The sequence below is a fragment of the Myxine glutinosa genome, chromosome 12 (genome assembly GCF_964187855.1).
Source record: "Myxine glutinosa chromosome 12, kmMyxGlut1.1, whole genome shotgun sequence".
Classification (NCBI taxonomy): Eukaryota; Metazoa; Chordata; class Myxini; order Myxiniformes; family Myxinidae; genus Myxine; species Myxine glutinosa.
In genome coordinates, this window is record NC_136272.1 from 26,670,400 (window position 1) to 26,691,676 (window position 21,277).

The window sequence follows — 21,277 nt, forward strand, 5'->3', positions numbered from 1 at the left end:
GTACATAATAAATACATCTGTCCAAATGTGAAATCTGCAATGATTTTAAAATTAGCAACTTCTGATTGAAATCGAAAATGAGTTTGTAAATAGTAAATACTAATGCAAGGAGGAAGAAGAATAAAGGAAGAGGAAGTAGACGTCGGACATGGCGATGGTTCATTCTGTGCGGGCTTTCCCATCGTCACTCGCTCGGGCCCTGTGGTTGCGCTTTCACAAACCCGCAACCGCAACAGCAGCAGCAGCAGCACACCGTTTCCTCTCGGTGGATGCGGCCGCGTCGGGACGGCGCCTTGACCTGCGCGGGATCTTTCCGCCGATGGTGACGACCTTTGGGCCACAAGGGGAGCTGGCGGAGCGCGAAGTGCCGGGAAACGTGGCCAGATGGTTGCGGGAGCCTCTCAGGGGTGTGCATTCCGTCACTGTTTTCAAAAGTTTATCTTCTATTTCAAAGTTATAAAAAGAGTCATAAAAATGAAGAGAAAACTTGATGTGGGAAAAGAGGTGTTGGGGTAAATTACCCACCCACCCATAATAATCGTAAAGTGATCATAATAACGATCCCTTTACGGCCGGGCAATTTGATCCCTTTACGGCCGGGCAATTTGATCCCTTTACGGCCGGGCAATTTGATCCCTTTACGGCCGTGCAATTTGATCCCTTTACGGCCGGGCAATTTGATCCCTTTACGGCCGTGCAATTTGATCCCTTTACGGCCGTGCAATTTGATCCCTTTACGGCCGGGCAATTTGATCCCTTCACGGCCGGGCAATTTGATCCCTTTACGGCCGGGCAATTTGATCCCTTTACGGCCGGGCAATTTGATCCCTTCACGGCCGGGCAATTTGATCCCTTTACGGCCGGGCAATTTGATCCCTTTACGGCCGGGCAATTTGATCCCTTTACGGCCGGGCAATTTGATCCCTTTACGGCCGGGCAATTTGATCCCTTTACGGCCGGGCAATTTGATCCCTTTACGGCCGGGCAATTTGATCCCTTTACGGCCGGGCAATTTGATCCCTTTACGGCCGGGCAATTTGATCCCTTTACGGCCGGGCGGGCAATTTGATCCCTTTACGGCCGGGCGGGCAATTTGATCCCTTTACGGCCGGGCAATTTGATCCCTTTACGGCCGGGGAATTTGATTGGGCTCATAAGTCAACTCTTAAATAGTCAAGCAAGTTACCTCTGTTCATAAGTCTTAAGCATGTAAAATGATAAATATCTTGAGAGTTAGTGGATTTTGAGAGTTAGTGGATTTTGAGAGTTAGTGGCTAATGATTGTGGATCTTGAGAGTTCGTGGATCTTTCGAGTTAGTGGATGAAGTTGCTTTGATTTATCATGTGAATATTGTGACGTCACCTCCATATTTCGGTGAACAACTGGAAATTTGGATATCCCTGTCGCTTTAAGATGTCATTGGCATTTGTAGGGCTGGTGGTGCAAGGCTCTAACGGAGAAAGTGTCTTGCTAACGGAAGAGGAACGTGTCACCATTGTGCACACCGTGCGAGCATGCCTTCCGTTGGACCGGTTGCTCATCGCCGGCTCTGGTTGCGAAGGTAGTGCCCAACACAGAAGGTTTATTTATGTCTGCACACAAATGCTTCCTCAGTAATTTATTTTTCTCCATAAACAATTGAAGAGTAAAGTGTTTGGGCATAATCTTTGGGGCCTTATATTTGTAGGAACGCTGCAGACGATGGAGATGACAAAGAAAATGGCAGATGCTGGAGCGGATGCCGTTCTTGTTGTTACACCAGCTTATTACCGTGGTCGCATGACCATTGGTGCTTTCGTGAATCATTATACACAGGTACTGTGTTTTAAATACCCCCATTGTGGAACTTGACCATCTCTTGATGGTCACCCAGTGAGTGTAAACATGTATGTATATTGGTAAACATGTACGTATAAACATGTATATTGCATAAACATGTAAAGACGTGTTCTGTAAACATGTGCAGTCGAACCCCGACATTTGTGGGGGACACGTTCCTGGAGAACGCCGTTCATGTTGAATGTCGAATCCGCGAATGTGGGACGTTGTTTTAATGGGGGGTAAAAAAAAGAAAGAAATTTTACTACAAGGTGTTGGCTCGTGGAAGAGCTATGACACAGAAGAAATCATGACACAACATAACAAAAGGAACAGCAGGAGACAGTGGATACGCCAACAGCAGGGTGGAGGGAGAAAATCGACGAAGACGGACAAACAAGGGATGCAGGTAACGATGAGGGGTAAGGGAGAATGCAAAGGGTGGACAAGATACATAAGCAAAACGTTTGGGAGGGATGAGGGTGGTTTAACAGGTGTAGAAAATATCATGATTTTGGACAGGGGATGACTTGAGATAGTGGTTAACATCTGTCTTGAAGGCTTGGAGGAAAGAATGAGATTGAAGAGAGTATGGAAGGTGGTTCCACAGGCTGGAAAAAAGGAATAAATAAGTGGAGGTGAGCAATGCTTCTGGATATGGGCAGTTTCATTAGGAGAGAGTTGCTGGTGGACCGCATGCATTCCGCAGATACCTGCTTTCCAGCTTTCCAAGTTGGCCTCCAAAGCCAGTTGTTGGGCATCCTCCGTCATGTGAAGTCGCCGATTGGGCATCCTCCGTCATGTGAAGTCCTTCCTTGGCACACCTGAGCTCCTCACCACATACAAAGCTTTCATCCGCAGCTCAATGGAATACTGTTCCCCCCTCTGGGCTGGTGCTCCTTCCTCACACCGAGCTCGGCTTCACGCTGTAGAAACCAAAGCTTTCAGAATCATTGGAATCTTCCGCGATGAAGCTGATTCTAAGGGCCTTTCACTCGCTCACTGCAGGCAGGTTGGTGGTCTTTCTGTCTTCTACCGACTCCTCTCCGGCCTTGCTCCCCCAGTTCTGTCTGTGCTCTGTCCACCAAATATTCCTTCAGGTCGCACAAGATCTGCCAGCAACCCTCTTCTGGTGAAACTGCCAAATCAAGACTCTCTGCTCACCTTCACTCTTTCATTCCTCTTTTCTCCCTCCTCTGGAACAAACTCCCTCACTCTCTTCAATCCCACTCCTCCCTCCAGGTCTTTAAAACAGCTGCTCACCACCATCTCTTATCTTCCCCCATCCAAAACCTCGATCTTTTCTACCCCCGTTAATTCACCCCAGATCCACCTTTTTGAAATACCAACTTCTTTCCTGGAAATCCGAGCAGTGTCCATGTGTTTCCTACCTCTCCCACACCCCCTCCCCTTCCCCTGCTCCGCCGTCCAAGCCCTCTCCCTCCCACAGATCTCCCAATGTCCCTGCTCTCTACCGTTGTGCTTGTGTGCTTCCCTTTCTCTCCCCATCTTGTCTCCCGCTCCCTTTATGATATGTTTTATGTGTCCGTTTATGTTTTTTGTGATTAATGTTAGTTCTTACACGAGCCTCGATCTTGTATACAAAAAAAAAGAAAAAAAAAAAGCATTCCCTGAGGATGACAAAGCACAGAGAGGGCAGAGGATGCAAGTCTTGACAAGGTGCCACCAGGTTTTAGAGGAGGTAAACAAGTTTGAAAAGTCATTCTTGAGATTGGACAGATGTTATTTTCTGGCTCTTCAGAGAGTAGACACACACTTGGTACGATCTTTGTGGAATGATCTGAGGTTGTCTTTTCTTGGATTTGCCATCCAGGAGGAAGGAGAATGTAAGTTGTTTTAAAGCAACTGCCTTATCACAGGATTCAGAGCACCAAAAGCAGGGGTATGGGTAAGATAATTGAAGAGATGGGATGAGTGAGCATGAGAGCAGGTTTCTGTAGAGAATTCCCGGGCTGAATTAATATCAGCGGCGGTGGATAAAGGAGATCAGTCTTGATATGTAAAAAAAATAAAAAAATTTAACTGCAAATATACAAGGTGCGAATGTACAAGCAGGTCACATGTTATGAATCACGAATACGCAGTCCCCGTGAATGTTGGGACTGCGAATGTTGAGGTCCGATTGTATATTGTTGTGGAAATGGGCCTAGTGGGGTAAAATCCACTTTGTATAATGTTCGTTTTTTCTTCGTATTTGTTTAGTATAAACGTGGTGTACTGTTTGTGCAATAGATGTGCATTGCATATGTAATAGAAAGCCGTTGGCCCCCTCTGTTTACATCATGTCGGTTTCTACACCCACAAAACCTTTGGCTTTGTTGGATGTTCTTTTCCCTAAATCTGTCCTTCGTTTCTCTTTTAAAGCACTCGCAAAACCTAGAAGCTCGACACAGCCAGGAGAACAAACCGGAGCTGTCAATTGGCAGTTAAAATGACCTCAGAGAGCTCGTGCTGTAGCTGGTACACTCGTGTGAATGTCGTGGCCAATCGTATGGCCCTCCTATCAGGCCAATCGCCACCAATGGCAAGGAGAGCTGCAGGACGCAAGAGCTAGAACTGATAAGAGTCAGACGCTGGCAATCTGGGGTGAGGCTGTGCTGGAATCGGTAAAAGTTTCCCAGAATCGGTAAGGCCCCCTTTACACAGCACGGAGATCGTTGGGTGACCATTGAGCGATCAAAAATTGGCCCGATCTCTCAACGATCTCCTAAGCCTCGAAAAAGCCGTTTCTGTGTAAATGTTTGAGAGATCCTTGTGCGCTCGTTGTGCGATCAAAAATTCAATTTTCCCCAATGCCGCACTTCTCAACACCGCGGCAATCTCTCCCCAATCTCTCAACGAACGCTCAACAATCTCTCAAGCGGAAATTGATCGCCCAATGATCTCTCAGCAATCTCCGCCCCGTCTTTCAATGAACTCTATTGGTCTTTCATCGAACGCTCAGCGATCCCTCACTGATCACTCAGCCATCTGTACCTTTCGGGGTGGAAAAATTTGGCGTTCATTGAAAGATTGCTGAAAGATCATTGGGAGATCGATGAGATCGTTGAGCGCTCCTTGAGCGTTCGTTGAGCGTTCGTTGAGAGATCGCTTCCCTTGGCGATCGTTGAGAGATTGTTTTGGGCCGAGTCAAAACTTTGAGGCGACCGTGGAGATCACTGGAGATCACTGGAGATCACTGGAAGATCATTGAGAGATCATTGAGATATCTTGGCGATCGCTGGGCGCTCATTGAGATTTTTTCATCGCTCAACGATCTCTCAACGATCGCCACCCCTGTGTAAAGGGGGTTTAAGGAGAAACTTTGAGGCTTCCTGGAGTTGGCTGGGAGGAGGTTTCAAAGTCTCTCTGGCCCGAAATGTTTTGCCCTGCCGTAAACTCAAACTGCCTTCAAAAACTCCTCCACAGCTTTCCCGGCCGGGTTTTTTCACAATCTCTTGCTTTCTTGTCTGCTCTGTCTCATGTTTATCTCCTGTTGCGTGACTGATGGGCCCGAATAAGGTATAGGTAATTAAGGAATCTACCCTTTGTCGCTTGGTTTGTTCATGTGGGTCTATCGGTAGTGCGCTAAGAGGTTTGGTTTATGGTTGGTTGCATCATTTATTTGTTGTGATTGCTTCTTGTAAATTAATTCATCTGTGGTATTCTCTTGTTACTAAATATATTGTTGCGGATATGAGGACTGTATTTTTTTTTGATTGTGTGCTTTATTATTATTATTATTATTGTTATCTGCGCCCCCTGCCTCCGGAGCTGTGTAAAGGTCAAAGGGCGTCCCATAATTAGTCCACAAGCATACACGTCAGCCAATCATAGAATACCCCTGTTCGATAGTTATATCTTATTCTGTGTTTTAGGGTAAGGCTGTGTCTCCCATTAATAGAAATACTCCATTGCACCAGTGAAAGAGATAGATTCCCTTCATTCCCACTCCCAAAACTTCCATTTCCCCTTTCGTCTTTGCCAGGCCTCGAGTGCCATTGCCAATTACCTCCCTTCCAATTGCCAACTGCATTTTGGGCGGTTTTCCCTTCATCCGCCATTGACCACGAGGCAGGGTTGGGGAAGAAAGGCGGGTCCCCACCTCGTCATAGAGGGGAGGAGTGAACCAGCCCTTGCCGACCAACCCAGAACGAGGGGTTGGCTTTAGAGGGCGGAGAGAGAACGTTTTGGGGAGGTTCGCAAAGGGTCAAGGGTGGGGCTTATATAACCCGAGGCAGAGGCCCCCAGAGAGAGTCGAGGAGGGAGGAGATCAGAAGACAGGAAGGCCTTGAGTTGGACTAAGCAAGAGAGGAAGTTGTTGGACTGGGTGGGACTAAGAAAGAGAGAGAAAGAGTCCTGAAGCTTGTGAGGGAAGGAGAGAGAACCCGTCACACCAACCCCCCACCAGCCGCGTTGGCTCCACCAAGCGTTCACCTCCACCAAGGCTCCACCAAGCTCCGCGTTGGCTCCACCAAGAGTTCACCTCCACCAAGGCTCCACCAAGCTCCGCGTTGGCTCCACCAAGCGTTCACCTCCACCAAGCGTTCACCTCCACCAAAGCTCCACCAAGCTCTGCGTTGGCTCCACCAAGCGTTCACCTCCAGCCATCCACCTCCTGCCATTCCTGTCATTCCCCGCGTGAGTCTGTCTTTTGTTTGTTCTGTCCTGGGTTAATTAAGACTGTAGGTAAGCTAGTATTTGCACTGTGTCACCTGCGTCTTATGTGTTGTAAATAAACGTGACTGCTTTCTTTTTGCTTGTGTGTATAATAAATCCTGTTATTCCTCCGTACTCTGTTTTCTTCTCTCTTCCTCTTTACATTCGGTCGCTTTAGAGGTTTCCCGATTGAATACCTGTGGCGCGATTGGTCAACGTTGGGGGAGTCGGGCTAATCGGGGATCCTGTAACGGTCGCGGTTGACCATCCGCTCGGCCCAAAGTAACATCTTGTCCGCGACCCGTAACAATTGGTGTCTAGGAGTGGGATACGAGGCCCGAACCAAATTTTAAAAAAACGTGTAGAAAAAATTTGGTCAAAATTACGAGCTGCCGAAATTTTGTTGTTTTATAAAACCCGAATTTTGAGATCGCGCCATGGACAATCAAGGCGATCGGATGTCGGTGGGGGAGATAGACGGGTTAGGAGTAACCCAGGATCAGAGGGACGAAGTAGAGGAGAACATTGGCAATGTGGTTGAGGGAGTATCAGACGCACAAAATGGCGTCCTCGCGCACGTGGGTGTAGCGGCACCAAATTTTGCCGCGCCCGCGACCGTAGCAGCGCCACTGGTGGATTGGAATCTCTTTATGATCCAAATGAAGGCCCTTATGGACAAGAATAGTGAGCAATTGGAAGCCAAAATGGGGAACCGGATGGATGCTCAGAGTGAGCGATTGGAGGGCCAAATGGGGGAAATGAGGGACGAAGCGAGGGGTACCGGTGAGCGATTAGACAAGAAATTTGAAGGATTAGACAAGAAATTTGAGGGGTTAGACAACGGAATAAAAGAGGTAAAGAATGGGTTAACGGGGGTGGAAAATAGAATGGCTGCCCAGGAGAATCAGTTAGAGGGGGTGAAAAACGGGTTAATGGGGTTAGAAAATAGGATGGAAGACAAATTGCGGGAAATAGGGGAGCAATCCGCCCGGGAAATCGAACAGATGGGGAACCAGATAGAGGAGGTGAGAATCGGGGTAGAAACCAAACTGGATGCTCAGAGGGATGAATTGGGACAGATGAGGGTGGCATCTACAAAGGAGAGGGAGGAGATGAAAGAGGAGATACGACGAGGTGAAAGTGAGGAGGTCTCGGGGGTACGCGAGGAGGTAAAGCGAGGCGAAAAGCGTATAGAGAAAGAGGTGAGAAATAATACGGCGAGGTTACAAGGGGGAATAGAGGGTCTGACGAAGGGAGTAGAACAGCTGACAGTGGGACAAAAGGAACTAGTGGACCAGGTGGAAAAGAACACGGCAATAATCGGGGGGTTAAAGGCGACACAAAAAGAAATAAAAAATGACTTAATAGCGACACAGAGGCAATGTCAGATGGTACGTGAGGGACTGACAATGAGGTTGGACGAGGTGACAGAGGTAATGGAGACAAAGGACCGGCAGGTGAGGATGCACATAGAGACGGTCACGGTAGCCTTAGAGGACGAACTTGAGGAGACGCACCGGGGAATAAAAGAGGTGAAGCAAAAGTTAAAGGAGGTGTTAGAGGGGGTGAGTGAAATTAAGAAGAGACGGACAGAAACTAAAAGAGAAATCCAGGAGGAGGTGATGGAATATGTACAAGGTCGGTGCTCAACTCATGATGTGCTGCTCTGCTCACTAACCAAATAAAGAGTTTGCAGGTGGCAGAAGAGGTGCGACGAAGAGGTGCCAAGGTGAGTGGCGATATAATCGGAAATGTACATGATGTGAGGGGAGCTTCAGTCGGCTTGGGGGTTGTTGTGGACCCGGGTGTTCGTGAGAGGCCGTTGGTGAAGTGTGCGACAGGTCTGGTGTGCGAAAAACGAGGTGTGCGAGAATGTCCGACCATGGGGTGTGTGAGGAAAAAGTGCGCGCCAAGGAGTGAGTGTGCTGTCAAGAGTGAGTCGGTCGTAGCGCGTGTGCGAGGGAGCACATGGAAGCGCGTAGTGAGGAGTGTTACAGAGGATGTAACGGGAGAGTGTGCCGTCAAGAGTGAGTCGGTAGTAGCGCGTGTGCAAGGGAGCACATGGAAGCGCAGTGTGGTGAGTGTTACAGAGGGTGTAACGGGAGAGTGTGCGCGAGAAAGGTGTGTAATGGACAGGTGCATGAGGAAAGAGTGCGCTGTCGAGAGTAAGGGTGAGTGCGCTGTCAAGGGTTGTGGTGAAAGTAGTGAGAGGGACACGGAGCGTGAGTTGGTTGTGACAGGTGAGCGAGGATGTACACCTGGAATGGAAGGATGCACACCTGGAAGGGTAGAGCGTGTGTGGGAATGCACACTTGAGTTGGTAGTGAGGCACGTGGTTGGGTGTGCGAGTGAGAGCACACCTGTGATTGTCACAGAGGAGGTGACCGAGAAGGGGGCGCGAAGAGGTGTGTTGGTGAGGTGTGCGAGCGACAAGTGCGTGCAAAGGTGTTCGGTGGTCAGGTGTGTGACCAAGTCTGTGAGCGGAATGAGTGTACCGAGGTGTGTAAGAGAAGGTACGACGAGGAGCATGGGAACAGCTGGATGTATGAGCAAGAAAGGGGTAGCGTATGCGTGTAAGCATGCAGGTGAGGCGTCGACGGTAACCGGGTTAGCGGTTAGAGCGACTTATAGCCGAATCGGGCCCTCGGTGCGTGCCGGGCTTCGCGTGCCGCGAGAACCAGCGGGGATCCGAGCCACGGCGGGTTCGAAAGGACCGCCGTACGCGATCCACGCTGGGCCTCGCTTGGAACGGCCGCATCCGTGCTCCACTAGGCGGAGCGGGCAGCCCGATAGGAAGGGTCATCATGGCGACCACGTTTTTATTGAGACGTTCCGGCAGGTCGAGATCGGGCAATTGGATGGCTCCGCGCCGAGGTGGTGCGTGGGATCTCGGCACAGGTAAGTCCCCTTCCCTGCACCGAATGTCGGACGCATCCAACCGCCGGTACCAAAGAACCCGCATTCATTGCTCGGCTGTACGAAGCCGGGCTGTAGATGTGAATTGGCGCACCGAGAGGATCTAATAAGTAGACGGGTGATGAGGTTAGTGTTTTGGACCCAAAATTAGAAAAAGGAAAAATTTGATGATTGGCAGATGATTGGCAAATTTTTGATTTGTTGGAATTTGGTAAGCCAAAATTATAGTAAGAGATGCCCCATGTGATGGGATGGCCAATCCACCATCCCTCACAAGGGGGGCAAAGGAGCACTAGATTATGGGGTGTATGGCAGTGAAAACTAGCCCGGGTGGGTTAGGATATTGTGTGTAGGGACCTAGAAGATGACATTAGGTAACGTTAAGGTTAGTTAGTGACTGATACCTGTAGTGGGGACGCAGGTAGTTTAGTGTGGATGATAATGACGTGGGAGCGCAATAGTTTAAAGGGGTGACTGGGAAGCGCAAGTTTCAGAGGGGAGTAGTTAGATGAGATGATGCCGTGTGTTTGAGGATTGAACAGGTGTGATTGCACAGGTGTGCAACTGAACAGGTGTGTGGAGCAGTGTATGAGGGAGTAGTGGTGATTGCGTGTTGTGTTGACCAAATGGTCCAGGAAGAGGAGGAGGGTGCAGGTGGCACCAGGTGTGAGTGCACAGGTGTGCACCAACAGGTGTATGGAATAAATGGTATGGAGTATTGGAATGGATGGTCGTGGAGTGAGTATGATGGAACTTGTGGAGTGGAGCGGATGGTGCGGAGGTGTGAATGGGGGAAGAGTGGACCCCCATCACGGATACCCGGGGCGGGTAGTGTAAGTGTTAGGTAGAGGGTATAGGTAAATTGTGGTTGGATATTGGCATCTGTGGTGCGGGTGGAAGAATGGTGATTGGATGGGTGCATTAGTGTTGTGGAAATGGCTGGGCGTGTAGCCTGTTAGTGTGTGTAGTTGGTTTGGGCACTCCACCACTGTGAGGATGTCGGCCAGGTGAGGCCGCAGGTGGGCTCTGGGAGCCGGTAGTTGTTGTGGATGGGGCCCGAGGATCCGGAGGACGGACCCGGGTAGCCCAGTGCCAGAGGGCACCAGTGGGGTGACAGAGCCAGGAGGGGCCTTCCCCAGCTAGATAGGTTAGGGTGAGGAGCTAGGTAAGCTCGGGAGGCAACTGCAGTGGTGGAGGTGTGCAGATGGGTAGACCTGCTGGGAGAGCTACACGTCACAGCCCAGAAATTGTGCGAGGGCACCGGGAGATGAATCGGGGGAGTGAGACCCCAAATTGAGAAGCACCACAGTTTGGTCAATGGGAATTGGTTGTTAGAACCCATAGTGTAAGTGGCCAATGGATTGGCAGGGAAAGACCCCGGGTAGTGTAAAGTGTGTTAATGTCATTTAGAGGATAGTTAGGATTGGAGTCTCCTCGCACCATCTGCATCCACTCACCTGAGGTGACAGGTACTCCACACCATGCCATGTTTTGATTATTTTTTACTGTGCAAATGTTTGGAATGTGAGACGCATCATGACGTGAGTGTGACATTGTGCTTGATGTTCCATCTCTTCCTCCTTATGAGGATTGATGATGAATTGGGTGATGGCAAATTCTGGTTAGAGGGAGTGTGGTGACGAATTTGGTATAGAGGAAATATGGGGAGACGTGACAGTAGTGACGGATTGGTAATGTGTAGATTTTGTACATATGGGGTAAGGGCAAGGGTAGTGTAGGTGACAGGGGGGTGACGTACGGTAGGGACGAGCTTTCTCACTTCGCTCTCCGTACGCATTTCGCCTTGCATTGCCTTATTGATGTGTACCCTTGTGACCTTAACCCTCGCTCATTTGTCTCTTTTGTCTCCCACATGCCTTGTGCGCCATTGGGCACCGAGGGGAGCGTGCGTGAGGCGGCCATTGTGCGCCCGGCACTCTCAGAACCAGCTGTCTGCATCGATGCACCACATTATGGACCACATGTCTGTGGCCGAGCACCACTTATGGACCCCATGGGTTGGGGCATGGCCCCTCTGCTGGAACCGGCCATGAGGGCCCGAAATCTTGCTGGCGGACCTTGGCCACAGGGCACCAATGCCCCACAGGTGAACCACACGTAGTCGGCCCTGTGGGCCATAAATAAAAGAAAAGAAAAAAGACACATTGGGCACACTTTATTGCAAATAGGCCGCCAGTAAGAAAATGAAAGAATGACAACATCTGGAAGAACAAATAATAATAACCAGCAGAGGGAGCCGAAGAGCAAGAGATCACCTGCAGGGTTAGGGGTTGTTGGTTTTATTTTCTTGAACAATGGTGACTGCACCGATTGGTGCTTGGGTGTGTATTGGTGCGTTTTTGGGTGCTTTAATGGTGCATTGATGCAGAGCAGACTGTCTCCCCCCCAGAAAGAACAATTACAGGTCCTGGGTTAGTGTTGTAAATAAAAGCAGAGTCATTGTAAATAATGCTCCCCACCGTCAGTGTGTAGTTTGAAGACCATTCTGCAATTCGGTTAACTGTGGGCGTAAGTCTGTTAGGCAGGGTGCAATGGAGCAGCGGGACACATTTATTTTTGTTTTAAAAACTGTCGCACTCAGGGTCAGGTTAAAAGTAGAGGGAACTACACCTACGTGTCACACTAAATAAAAGGTTGTAGGCCCGGGAAATGCCTAAGAGGAGGAGGGTGCAGTGTTTCGGATATGAGGACTGTATTTTTTTTTGATTGTGTGCTTTATTATTATTATTATTGTTATTCTGCGCCCCCTGCCTCCGGAGCTGTGTAAAGGTCAAAGGGCGTCCCATAATTAGTCCACAAGCATACACGTCAGCCAATCATAGAATACCCCTGTTCGATAGTTATATCTTATTCTGTGTTTTAGGGTAAGGCTGTGTCTCCCATTAATAGAAATACTCCATTGCACCAGTGAAAGAGATAGATTCCCTTCATTCCCACTCCCAAAACTTCCATTTCCCCTTTCGTCTTTGCCAGGCCTCGAGTGCCATTGCCAATTACCTCCCTTCCAATTGCCAACTGCATTTTGGGCGGTTTTCCCTTCATCCGCCATTGACCACGAGGCAGGGTTGGGGAAGAAAGGCGGGTCCCCACCTCGTCATAGAGGGGAGGAGTGAACCAGCCCTTGCCGACCAACCCAGAACGAGGGGTTGGCTTTAGAGGGCGGAGAGAGAACGTTTTGGGGAGGTTCGCAAAGGGTCAAGGGTGGGGCTTATATAACCCGAGGCAGAGGCCCCCAGAGAGAGTCGAGGAGGGAGGAGATCAGAAGACAGGAAGGCCTTGAGTTGGACTAAGCAAGAGAGGAAGTTGTTGGACTGGGTGGGACTAAGAAAGAGAGAGAAAGAGTCCTGAAGCTTGTGAGGGAAGGAGAGAGAACCCGTCACACCAACCCCCCACCAGCCGCGTTGGCTCCACCAAGCGTTCACCTCCACCAAGGCTCCACCAAGCTCCGTGTTGGCTCCACCAAGCGTTCACCTCCACCAAGGCTCCACCAAGCTCCGCGTTGGCTCCACCAAAGCTCCACCAAGCTCCGCGTTGGCTCCACCAAGCGTTCACCTCCAGCCATCCACCTCCTGCCATTCCTGCCATTCCCCGCGTGAGTCTGTCTTTTGTTTGTTCTGACCTGGGTTAATTAAGACTGTAGGTAAGCTAGTATTTGCACTGTGTCACCTGCGTCTTATGTGTTGTAAATAAACGTGACTGCTTTCTTTTTGCTTGTGTGTATAATAAATCCTGTTATTCCTCCGTACTCTGTTTTCTTCTCTCTTCCTCTTTACATTCGGTCGCTTTAGAGGTTTCCCGATTGAATACCTGTGGCGCGATTGGTCAACGTTGGGGGAGTCGGGCTAATCGGGGATCCTGTAACGGTCGCGGTTGACCATCCGCTCGGCCCAAAGTGACATCTTGTCCGCGACCCGTAACAATATATATCTGGTGTCCACTTGGCCTGGCTTCGTTGTTTGGTGGTTTAGTTTGGTTGCAGTGTAATTTGAGTGGAGTTAAAGCCGCTTAGACCGCGCCCGTGACCTAACTGTTTGCTTGGCTGAATGGATCAGACGCACGGGCGTCTATCAGCGCTACACCTGGTTAATTCCACGGCCGCACAAGCAGTGAAACATGGCAAACGGGCCCGGGCACTTGCTCAGGAGCGTGGACTTAGCTGGCTTGCGGTCGTTTTGACACGACCCACGGGATTTAGACCGGGTAAACGGAACGAACTCGCGGCTTTTAAACAATATGTATCTCTGATATTTCTTATTTGACTTTTAAAAGTTCCCTTTCTGTTGCCCCATAATTCCACTGCTTGTTGATCTTGCTGTTGTTGTGGCTTAGGTGGCCAATGACTCTCCAGTTCCAGTAATCCTGTACTCGGTACCAGGCAACACTGCGCTCGAGTTGCCGATTGAGGCAGTGGTTACTCTGGCACAGCATCCCAACATCATTGGCATGAAGGACAGCGGAGGAGATGTGAGGATGTGGGGGATCGGTGATTGGCATGAAATATTTTGCCATTTGAGTAGTCAACATCAACACTGCTTTTGTGGAATTGTGAAAAGGATAAACTGATAACTTGTTAAATTCGAATTCGTGGCCGAAGGATCTGAGTAAACCTTTCTCCAGATATTATTTTTTCTTGACTCCATAAGCAAAAAAGAAGAAAAGAAAAAGACTGGTACTTGCGCTTTGCCTGTGTTTTGCGATCAGATCTCCCGAATTGCCACCATAATCCATGCGACACAAAAGGGAGATTTCCAGGTGCTTGCTGGCTCTGCTAGCTTCCTGTTTGCAGCCTATGCTCTTGGTAAGTCAAGAAGGAAGGGAAGATTGGATCTAAGGGGAGTTTAGGGGGAGAAATTATTTTGAAAGGTTTGATGAACTCTGGCATTTCTGAAATCACTTGACACTTCCTCACGTCGGTATGATTGGAGTTTTGTACTGTACACATGCACCTCGTTTGTGCTGAGGCTTTCACGGCCTAAATCGTGTGCTCCTGGGCACGTCAAATGCAAATATGATTATCGGTTTGTAATGAGGATAGCTTTGATGACAGGATATCTCAGAGCTAGCATACTCACCTTTGTGTTGTATAATCCAGGTTCCTTTCCTGTGAGAACAGGAACCATCTAAGAGCTGGTCCTGCTGCTTCGCAGGTCACTTTAAGCCTGCTGTCCTGTTTGCTGGCATTTCGTTTCAGGCTTTAAATATACTACGGTGCACTTTGAAAAGAGTAGGTCATTGTATGCCGGTGCCCTGGCCAAATTTCAGATTCCTGCACCAGATGTCCACTCTGAAGGCAATGACAAACCACCTGCAGTGTTACTTGATCAGGAAACTAACTGTTTGGCAGCTCATTATCTCTTATTTGAGAACCATGGTACTTGCAAATCTATTGGTACGTTTTTTTTTTTTGTATACAAGATCGAGGCTCGTGAAAGAGCTAACATTAATCACACAGAAAGACAAACCGACACATAAAACATATAACATCGGGAGCGGTAGACAAGATGGGGAGAGAGGGGGAAGGACACAAACACAACATTTGAGAGCAGGGACCGAGAGACATCGAGACATCGAGAGATCTGTGGGAGGGAGAGGGCTTTGGGGGGGGGGGAGGCATGGGAAGGGGGGTGGGAGAGGTATAAAACATATGGACACTGGCAGGACTTCCAGGAAAGAAGTTGGAATTTCAAACAAGGTGGATCTGGGGTGAATTAGCGGCGGTAGAAAAGATCAAGGTTTTGGATGGGGGAAGATAAGAGATGGTGGTGAACAGCTGTTTTAAAGACCTGGAGGGAGGAGTGGGATTGAAGGGAGTGGGGGAGTTTGTTCCAGAGGCGGGAGAAAAGAGGAATGAAAGAGTGAAGGTGAGCAGAGAGCCGAGATTTCGGCAGTTTAACCATCAGAGGGTTGCTGGCAGATCTTGTGCGACCTGTAGGAATATTTGGGGGACAGAGCACAGAGAGAGCTGGGGGAGCAAGGCCGGAGAGGAGTCGGTAGAAGACAGAAAGACCACCTACCTACCTACCTGCCTGCGGTGAGTGAGTGAAAGGCCCTCAGAGATAGCTTCATCGTGGGAGATTCCAATGATTCTGAAAGCTTTGGTTTCAACAGCGTGAAGCCGAGCTAGGTGTGAGGCAGGAGCACCGGCCCATAGGGGAGAAACAGTATTCCATTGAGCTGCGGAAGAAAGCCTTGTATGTGGTGAGGAGCTCAGGTGTGCCTAGGAAGGACTTCGCACGACGGAGGATGCCCAGTCGGCGACTGGCTTTGGAGGCCAGCTTGGAAATGTGGTTTTCCCAAGAAAGATCATGGCAGATAGTGAGACCCAAAAGCTTGAGCGACAGAACTTCTTGGAGAGGATTGTTGAGAAAGTAGTTGGGAGGGTTGTCCAGTCGGTCTTTTCGGAGAGACATCGTAAGAGTGTGAGATTTGTCAGGATTGAAAGACATGTTCCACTTGTTTGACCAGTCTGTGATTTTGTCCAGGTCTTCAGAGAGTGAGGAGGCTGCAGACTGCCGATCTGAGGGAAGAGGAATGGAGCGGCAGAGAGTGGGGTCATCAGCAAAGAGATAGAGAGGATTTTCAAGAGAGTCAGAGAGATCATTGATAAAGACCAGAAAAAGCACAGGGCCCAGAACACTGCCTTGGGGAACTCCAGCCTGAACAGGAAGAGGAGATGAGAGAAATCCATTCAGGGCCACACGTTGACTACGACCAGAGAGGAAGTCCGCAAGCCATGTATGGAGATTTCCATGGATACCATAGGAGGAGAGTTTGGTGAGCAGAGCTGGGTGCCAGACCGTATCGAAGGCACGTGATATGTGATATTTTAGTTCATATTACTGCCAAAACCTGATTGGGTTGGCAAGATACCTAGACTCTACAGGTATGTGCACTCGTCTTTGAGCTGTCTAGCCTGGGTTTCAAATTCAACCCTGCTGTAAACGGTCTTGTTGGTGTTTCACCGGTCGGGCGAGCCGTCAATGTGTTTGCCATCCACCGTAGGACGTTGAGCTGGAGATGTGTCTGCTAGCACTGGTCGTCGTTAAATCTCATGATGTCTTTTGCAAGGATCATATCAATTATCACTGGAAGCCTGAATAAATTACAAATCCTTCCCACCTCCCAGTCGAATGTCAGGCCTGGCCAGCCATTTCGTGAAATACTTGTGCCAAAAAGGTTGTCCCGACAACCCAATAGAACGGGAATAATTGGGGCCGTATAAGTATTGGACTGCCAAAGTTTCAGCTCCCAGAGCAGTTTATAGAAGTTACTTTAGCTTAACACGAAGCAGATGTTGCTGGATAGCAAAATGGATCTTGACGCAAACATCGTCATTGCCATAGGTGCAGTTGGTGGCATATGTGGCCTCGCCAATGTCCTGCCTGGGCCACTGTGCCAACTACATGATGCTTGGTGGAATGGCAATATAGCTGCAGCCCGTGAGCTCCAGCTACGTTTGCTGCGACCAAACACCGCCGTGAGTATTTTCCTGCCTCCTCCCTATTCATGTATTGCAAACACAGCCCACTTGCTAGCGAACCCTGTGTTTGCCTTTTTGTACGCAGGTCACGCGGCGGTTCGGCGTAGCCGGTGTCAAGCAGGCGATGGAATGGTTCGGCTTTCACGGGGGGCCTTGTCGCCCGCCCCTCCAGGCACTGAGTCCGAGCGAAGCCTCAATTCTCCGGCAGGAGTTTGTGGCTGATGGCTGGCTCACTAACTAGGCTTGGTCTGTTGGTCGGACCCGAATCAGCAGCAGCCCGACATGATCGGCGAGCCAACGTGTTCCTCACTCCATCGGTTCTCTTCCCACAATACCTATTGAGGATTCAGCATTTGCCTTGATTTTTGTTTTTCTCAGTACTGAGGCTCTAAAGCTGCATCGTTTTTTTATTCTCGAATCAAGATGCTTTCAGATTACAGTTGCATAGCTCTGCATTTATAAAAGTCGTCGACATTTACTATGACGACGCTAAAATACAAAGGCAAATGTATCGACGGGGAGACTGGAAAGCATTTGTGGACTTGTCAAAAAGCAGTGAGGTAGCCGTTGTTCCAGTGGGTTGAGACGGGAATTAGACTTGCTCCAGGCGCGTCAGGGACAAATGTTTGAAGTTTCGTATGAGGGCAAGAAGATATCTTTGGTCTAACATCAAAAATAGATAGTTCATCGAAGACATTATCCCGGTGCTGCTTTGAGAAGCAAGGACATGGACGGGGTCTTCGAGCGGAAAATTTGATTTTGATTGGTCGTGATGACTTAATGCGAAGTAAAATAAGGCCGAAGAAATTCTAAAAGGAAGGGTTTTGAAAGTGTCCCAAAGGGTGATTTGTGTTCCACAGAGTTCAAGTATATTGTGCAGATGCAAAGACGAATGCAAAGAGATACGGCAGATGAGTCCAACCCCGTTTCAACCAGCCGCGTGAAGCCCTGACGGGGCAGCGAGTGACCCTGCCGGCGTGCGCTGTAAAGCCGAATACCAGGAGCTGCCGGCGTGCGCTGTAAAGCGGAATACAAGGAGCTGCCGGCTCCCCGCTTCCCGCCCGGAGTGGACCTGCTCGCTGTGCCCTGTGATCCCACCTGCTCATCCTTTCCAGCCATTCCTGCCTGCAAGTTCCCCATTTGCGTACGTGAGTTTGTTTTGTTCGTGCTGTCCTGGGTAGTAACTAAGTCTGTATAAGCTAGTAATTTTCACTGTGTCACCTGCGTTTTCATGTCCGCTGTAAATACCCGTGACTGCTCTTTTTGCTTATGTGTGTAAATAATAATAAACCCCGTTACTCTTCTGTATGTCTTCTTCTTCTTCCTCTTTGCATTCGTCGTCTTAGTCTTTTCCACATTGAGTATCTGTGGCGCGATACGGCCAACGTTTGGGTGAATCGGGTTTAGTCGGGGAACAACTGTTCGGTCGCGGAGCCTCCGCTCGGCAAATATAACATCCTTAACCGCGTACCGTAACAATTGGTGTCAGGAGTGGGATTCGAACCTGGGACTAAATTTATTTAGCCCAAATTTTGGAACACCAATTGTACAATTGGCGTAACAATTGGTGTCTGGGAGTGAGATTCGAGGCCCGAACCAAATTTTAAAAACATCTAGGAAAAAAATTTGGTCAAAATTTGGAGCTGCTGAAAATTCGGGTTTTGCTTTAAAACAACACAAATTTCCAGCAGCTCCAAATTTTGACCAAATTTTTTTCCTAGATGTTTTTAAAAATTTGGTTCGGGCCTCGAATCTCACTCCCAGACACCAATTGTTACGCCAATTGTACAATTGGTGTTCCAAAATTTGGGCTAAATAAATTTAGTCCCAGGTTCGAATCCCAACTCCTGACTACCAATTGTTACGGTACGCGGTTAAGGATGTTATATTTGCCGAGCGGAGGCTCCGCGACCGAACAGTTGTTCCCCGACTAAACCCGATTCACCCAAACGTTGGCCGTATCGCGCCACAGATACTCAATGTGGAAAAGACTAAGACGACGAATGCAAAGAGGAAGAAGAAGAAGACGTACAGAAGAGTAACGGGGTTTATTATTATTTACACACATAAGCAAAAAGAGCAGTCACGGGTATTTACAGCGGACATGAAAACGCAGGTGACACAGTGAAAATTACTAGCTTATACAGACTTAGTTACTACCCAGGACAGCACGAACAAAACAAACTCACGTACGCAAATGGGGAACTTGCAGGCAGGAATGGCTGGAAAGGATGAGCAGGTGGGATCACAGGGCACAGCGAGCAGGTCCACTCCGGGCGGGAAGCGGGGAGCCGGCAGCTCCTTGTATGCCGCTTTACAGCGCACGCCGGCAGCTCCTGGTATTCGGCTTTACAGCGCACGCCGGCAGGGTCACTCGCTGCCCCGTCAGGGCTTCACGCGGCTGGTTGAAACGGGGCTGGACTCATCTGCCGTATCTCTTTGCAACTCGTTTGTAAAAGTTCCTCTGCTTTCTCTTGGACCCTTTCTTTGTCGTGTACCTCTCCACGCAGCTCAGCTCATATTTCCTTCCTCTCACTTCTCTCTCCAGCGCGGGACTGACACGCCCCCTTCGGTTTCGGTACCGCCCTCCTCCCCCGTGCTCTGTTTCGTGACCTTGTATGGTAATCCCACGGGCTTGTCTCCTTATTTGGGCATGGCGCCGACGGCACGCCCCTCGTGGCGAGCCATGGGCTTGTTTCCTTATTTGGGCATGGGGCTGAACAGCCCCGCCCTTCGTGGCGCGCCCTGGGCTTGCCTCTCCCGGGCGACCCCGCCCCTCCTGTTCAAACAGAGCACGGAGCACATATTCACTATAGCAGCGAAATGAGAGGGCGTGCACCCCACGCTTGTGAACTGCTTTACCCGCAGATGGAGAGGTTGGCTGGGAAATGGAAGTATTGAAGGGGAGCTATTCTTAATTGATTCGGTGCAATGGAGTGTCCTTCTAATGGAAGACAAGGCCTTACTCTAAAACACATAATAAGATATAAGCTACTGAACAAGGGTTTTATCGGGTCCTGCAATGTGGTGTTTCATGGAATAACTACTGGGACGCCCTTTTTACCTTTACACAACTCTGGAGGCAGGAGGGGCCATATTCAACCAAGGTTACACAACAATTTACCACTACAATACACACAATAAAAAAAATGCAATCCTCATATCCGCAACAATATCATTCAATTGAAGTAAAATAAATTTTTTTAAGGTTTTAGAAAAAAAAGAAAAAAGTGGATGTTTACTGCCGTTGATGCAGCGTCTTTTACACCACCTTATTCAGCACGTTACATTAGTTCTTCGTGCCTGTTGTTTGTGCTCTTTATGACGTCCTCAAAATCAAAGTTTCTTGTTTGGAATGATTTTCAATTTTGTTTCACTGCCAGACAGGCACACAGAAGGACGGAAATAATTACCTCACTCCTCTATGCGCATGCGCGATCGGGATGAATTCAGATTTCAGAGCCAAAGAACTGCTAAACTACAGGTGCGTTTTTCCAATTGGTGTTAAAAATGTAACATTCAATTGAAATTAAAGTTGTACCTCGATCATAAACTGACGTCTGTAGACAGAAGTTAACCAATAATTGCTTAGCCCACTTTTTGGTTAACGTGCATGGGGTAACGAGCAAGAAGTGAACATCATTAAAGCTCTTCGTTCATACAAGGCCCTGTTACAAAACAAATCGACCTCGACTTGAACAAACCCACGCAGGTGTCGCATCGAGTGTGTTGTCCTGTCTGCTTGTCCTCGACCAGTGTTCGACTTGTTCACTTGCGACTTGTTCACGACGTTTGATTGATTATTTTTTTTGAAACTACTACACCATTGTGTACCCGTGCCTTCGACATTTTCCAAATTTCTGGGAGGGCAATGGCAAACCAACTAGAGTAGTCCAAACCAGAATGTTGGTTCAGCAGGAGTTCGGCATTTGATGCCATCTTCTTTGTTGAGCCACAGACTTTATGATCAGTGGGAGTTCCAATGAATGAATTATGCAGACGCATTTGTTCTTACTTTTACAAACGATAATTATGCTGTGAACCTTCAGGTCCTTGCTTTATATGCATGGGATGAACCGCTTGAAATAAAACATTAATTTTACTTCGTTTTATTATTCCACACTGATACATGTTTAACGTATGGATGAGGTACACTGTGCCATCTCACACTAGAGGTGGACAGAATCAGGTAATTGATAAAATGAATATCGATTCGAATGCGAGAAGTAAATAGGGTATATGAGTTGGGTTGGGGTATGCGTTGTTGTGAGGCAGTTACGTTGGGTTGAGGTCAGTCGTGGTCACCTCATTATAGGCGGAAACATTGTCATTCTCCACCTGTACGGGCCAACTCGTGCTGTGCGTGTACAAGCATCCCCTGA

The 21,277-nt window shown here is 48.8% G+C and overlaps 1 protein-coding gene across 1 annotated transcript; it reads left to right on the forward strand.

Moving 5' to 3' along the window:
- The first annotated feature begins 79 nt into the window (after positions 1-79).
- On the forward strand, positions 80-20,997 carry HOGA1 (4-hydroxy-2-oxoglutarate aldolase 1). Its single transcript, XM_078766620.1, has 8 exons — positions 80-407; positions 1,434-1,562; positions 1,689-1,816; positions 13,745-13,879; positions 14,117-14,213; positions 16,759-16,892; positions 16,981-17,835; positions 19,285-20,997. Exons 1-7 carry the CDS (start codon positions 149-151, stop codon positions 17,134-17,136), a joined length of 1,038 nt encoding a protein of 345 aa, XP_078622746.1. The 5' UTR covers positions 80-148; the 3' UTR covers positions 17,137-17,835; positions 19,285-20,997.
- Positions 20,998-21,277: the final 280 nt, after the last annotated feature.

Bases quoted from the DNA above. Each gene is read 5' to 3' on its own strand.
- HOGA1 (XM_078766620.1), top strand. From the start codon at position 149: ATGGCGATGGTTCATTCTGTGCGGGCTTTCCCATCGTCACTCGCTCGG. The intron at 1,563-1,688 runs GTAGTGCCCAAC...TTATATTTGTAG, and splicing joins CGCCGGCTCTGGTTGCGAAG to GAACGCTGCAGACGATGGAG. The intron at 14,214-16,758 runs GTAAGTCAAGAA...TCATTGCCATAG, and splicing joins GTTTGCAGCCTATGCTCTTG to GTGCAGTTGGTGGCATATGT.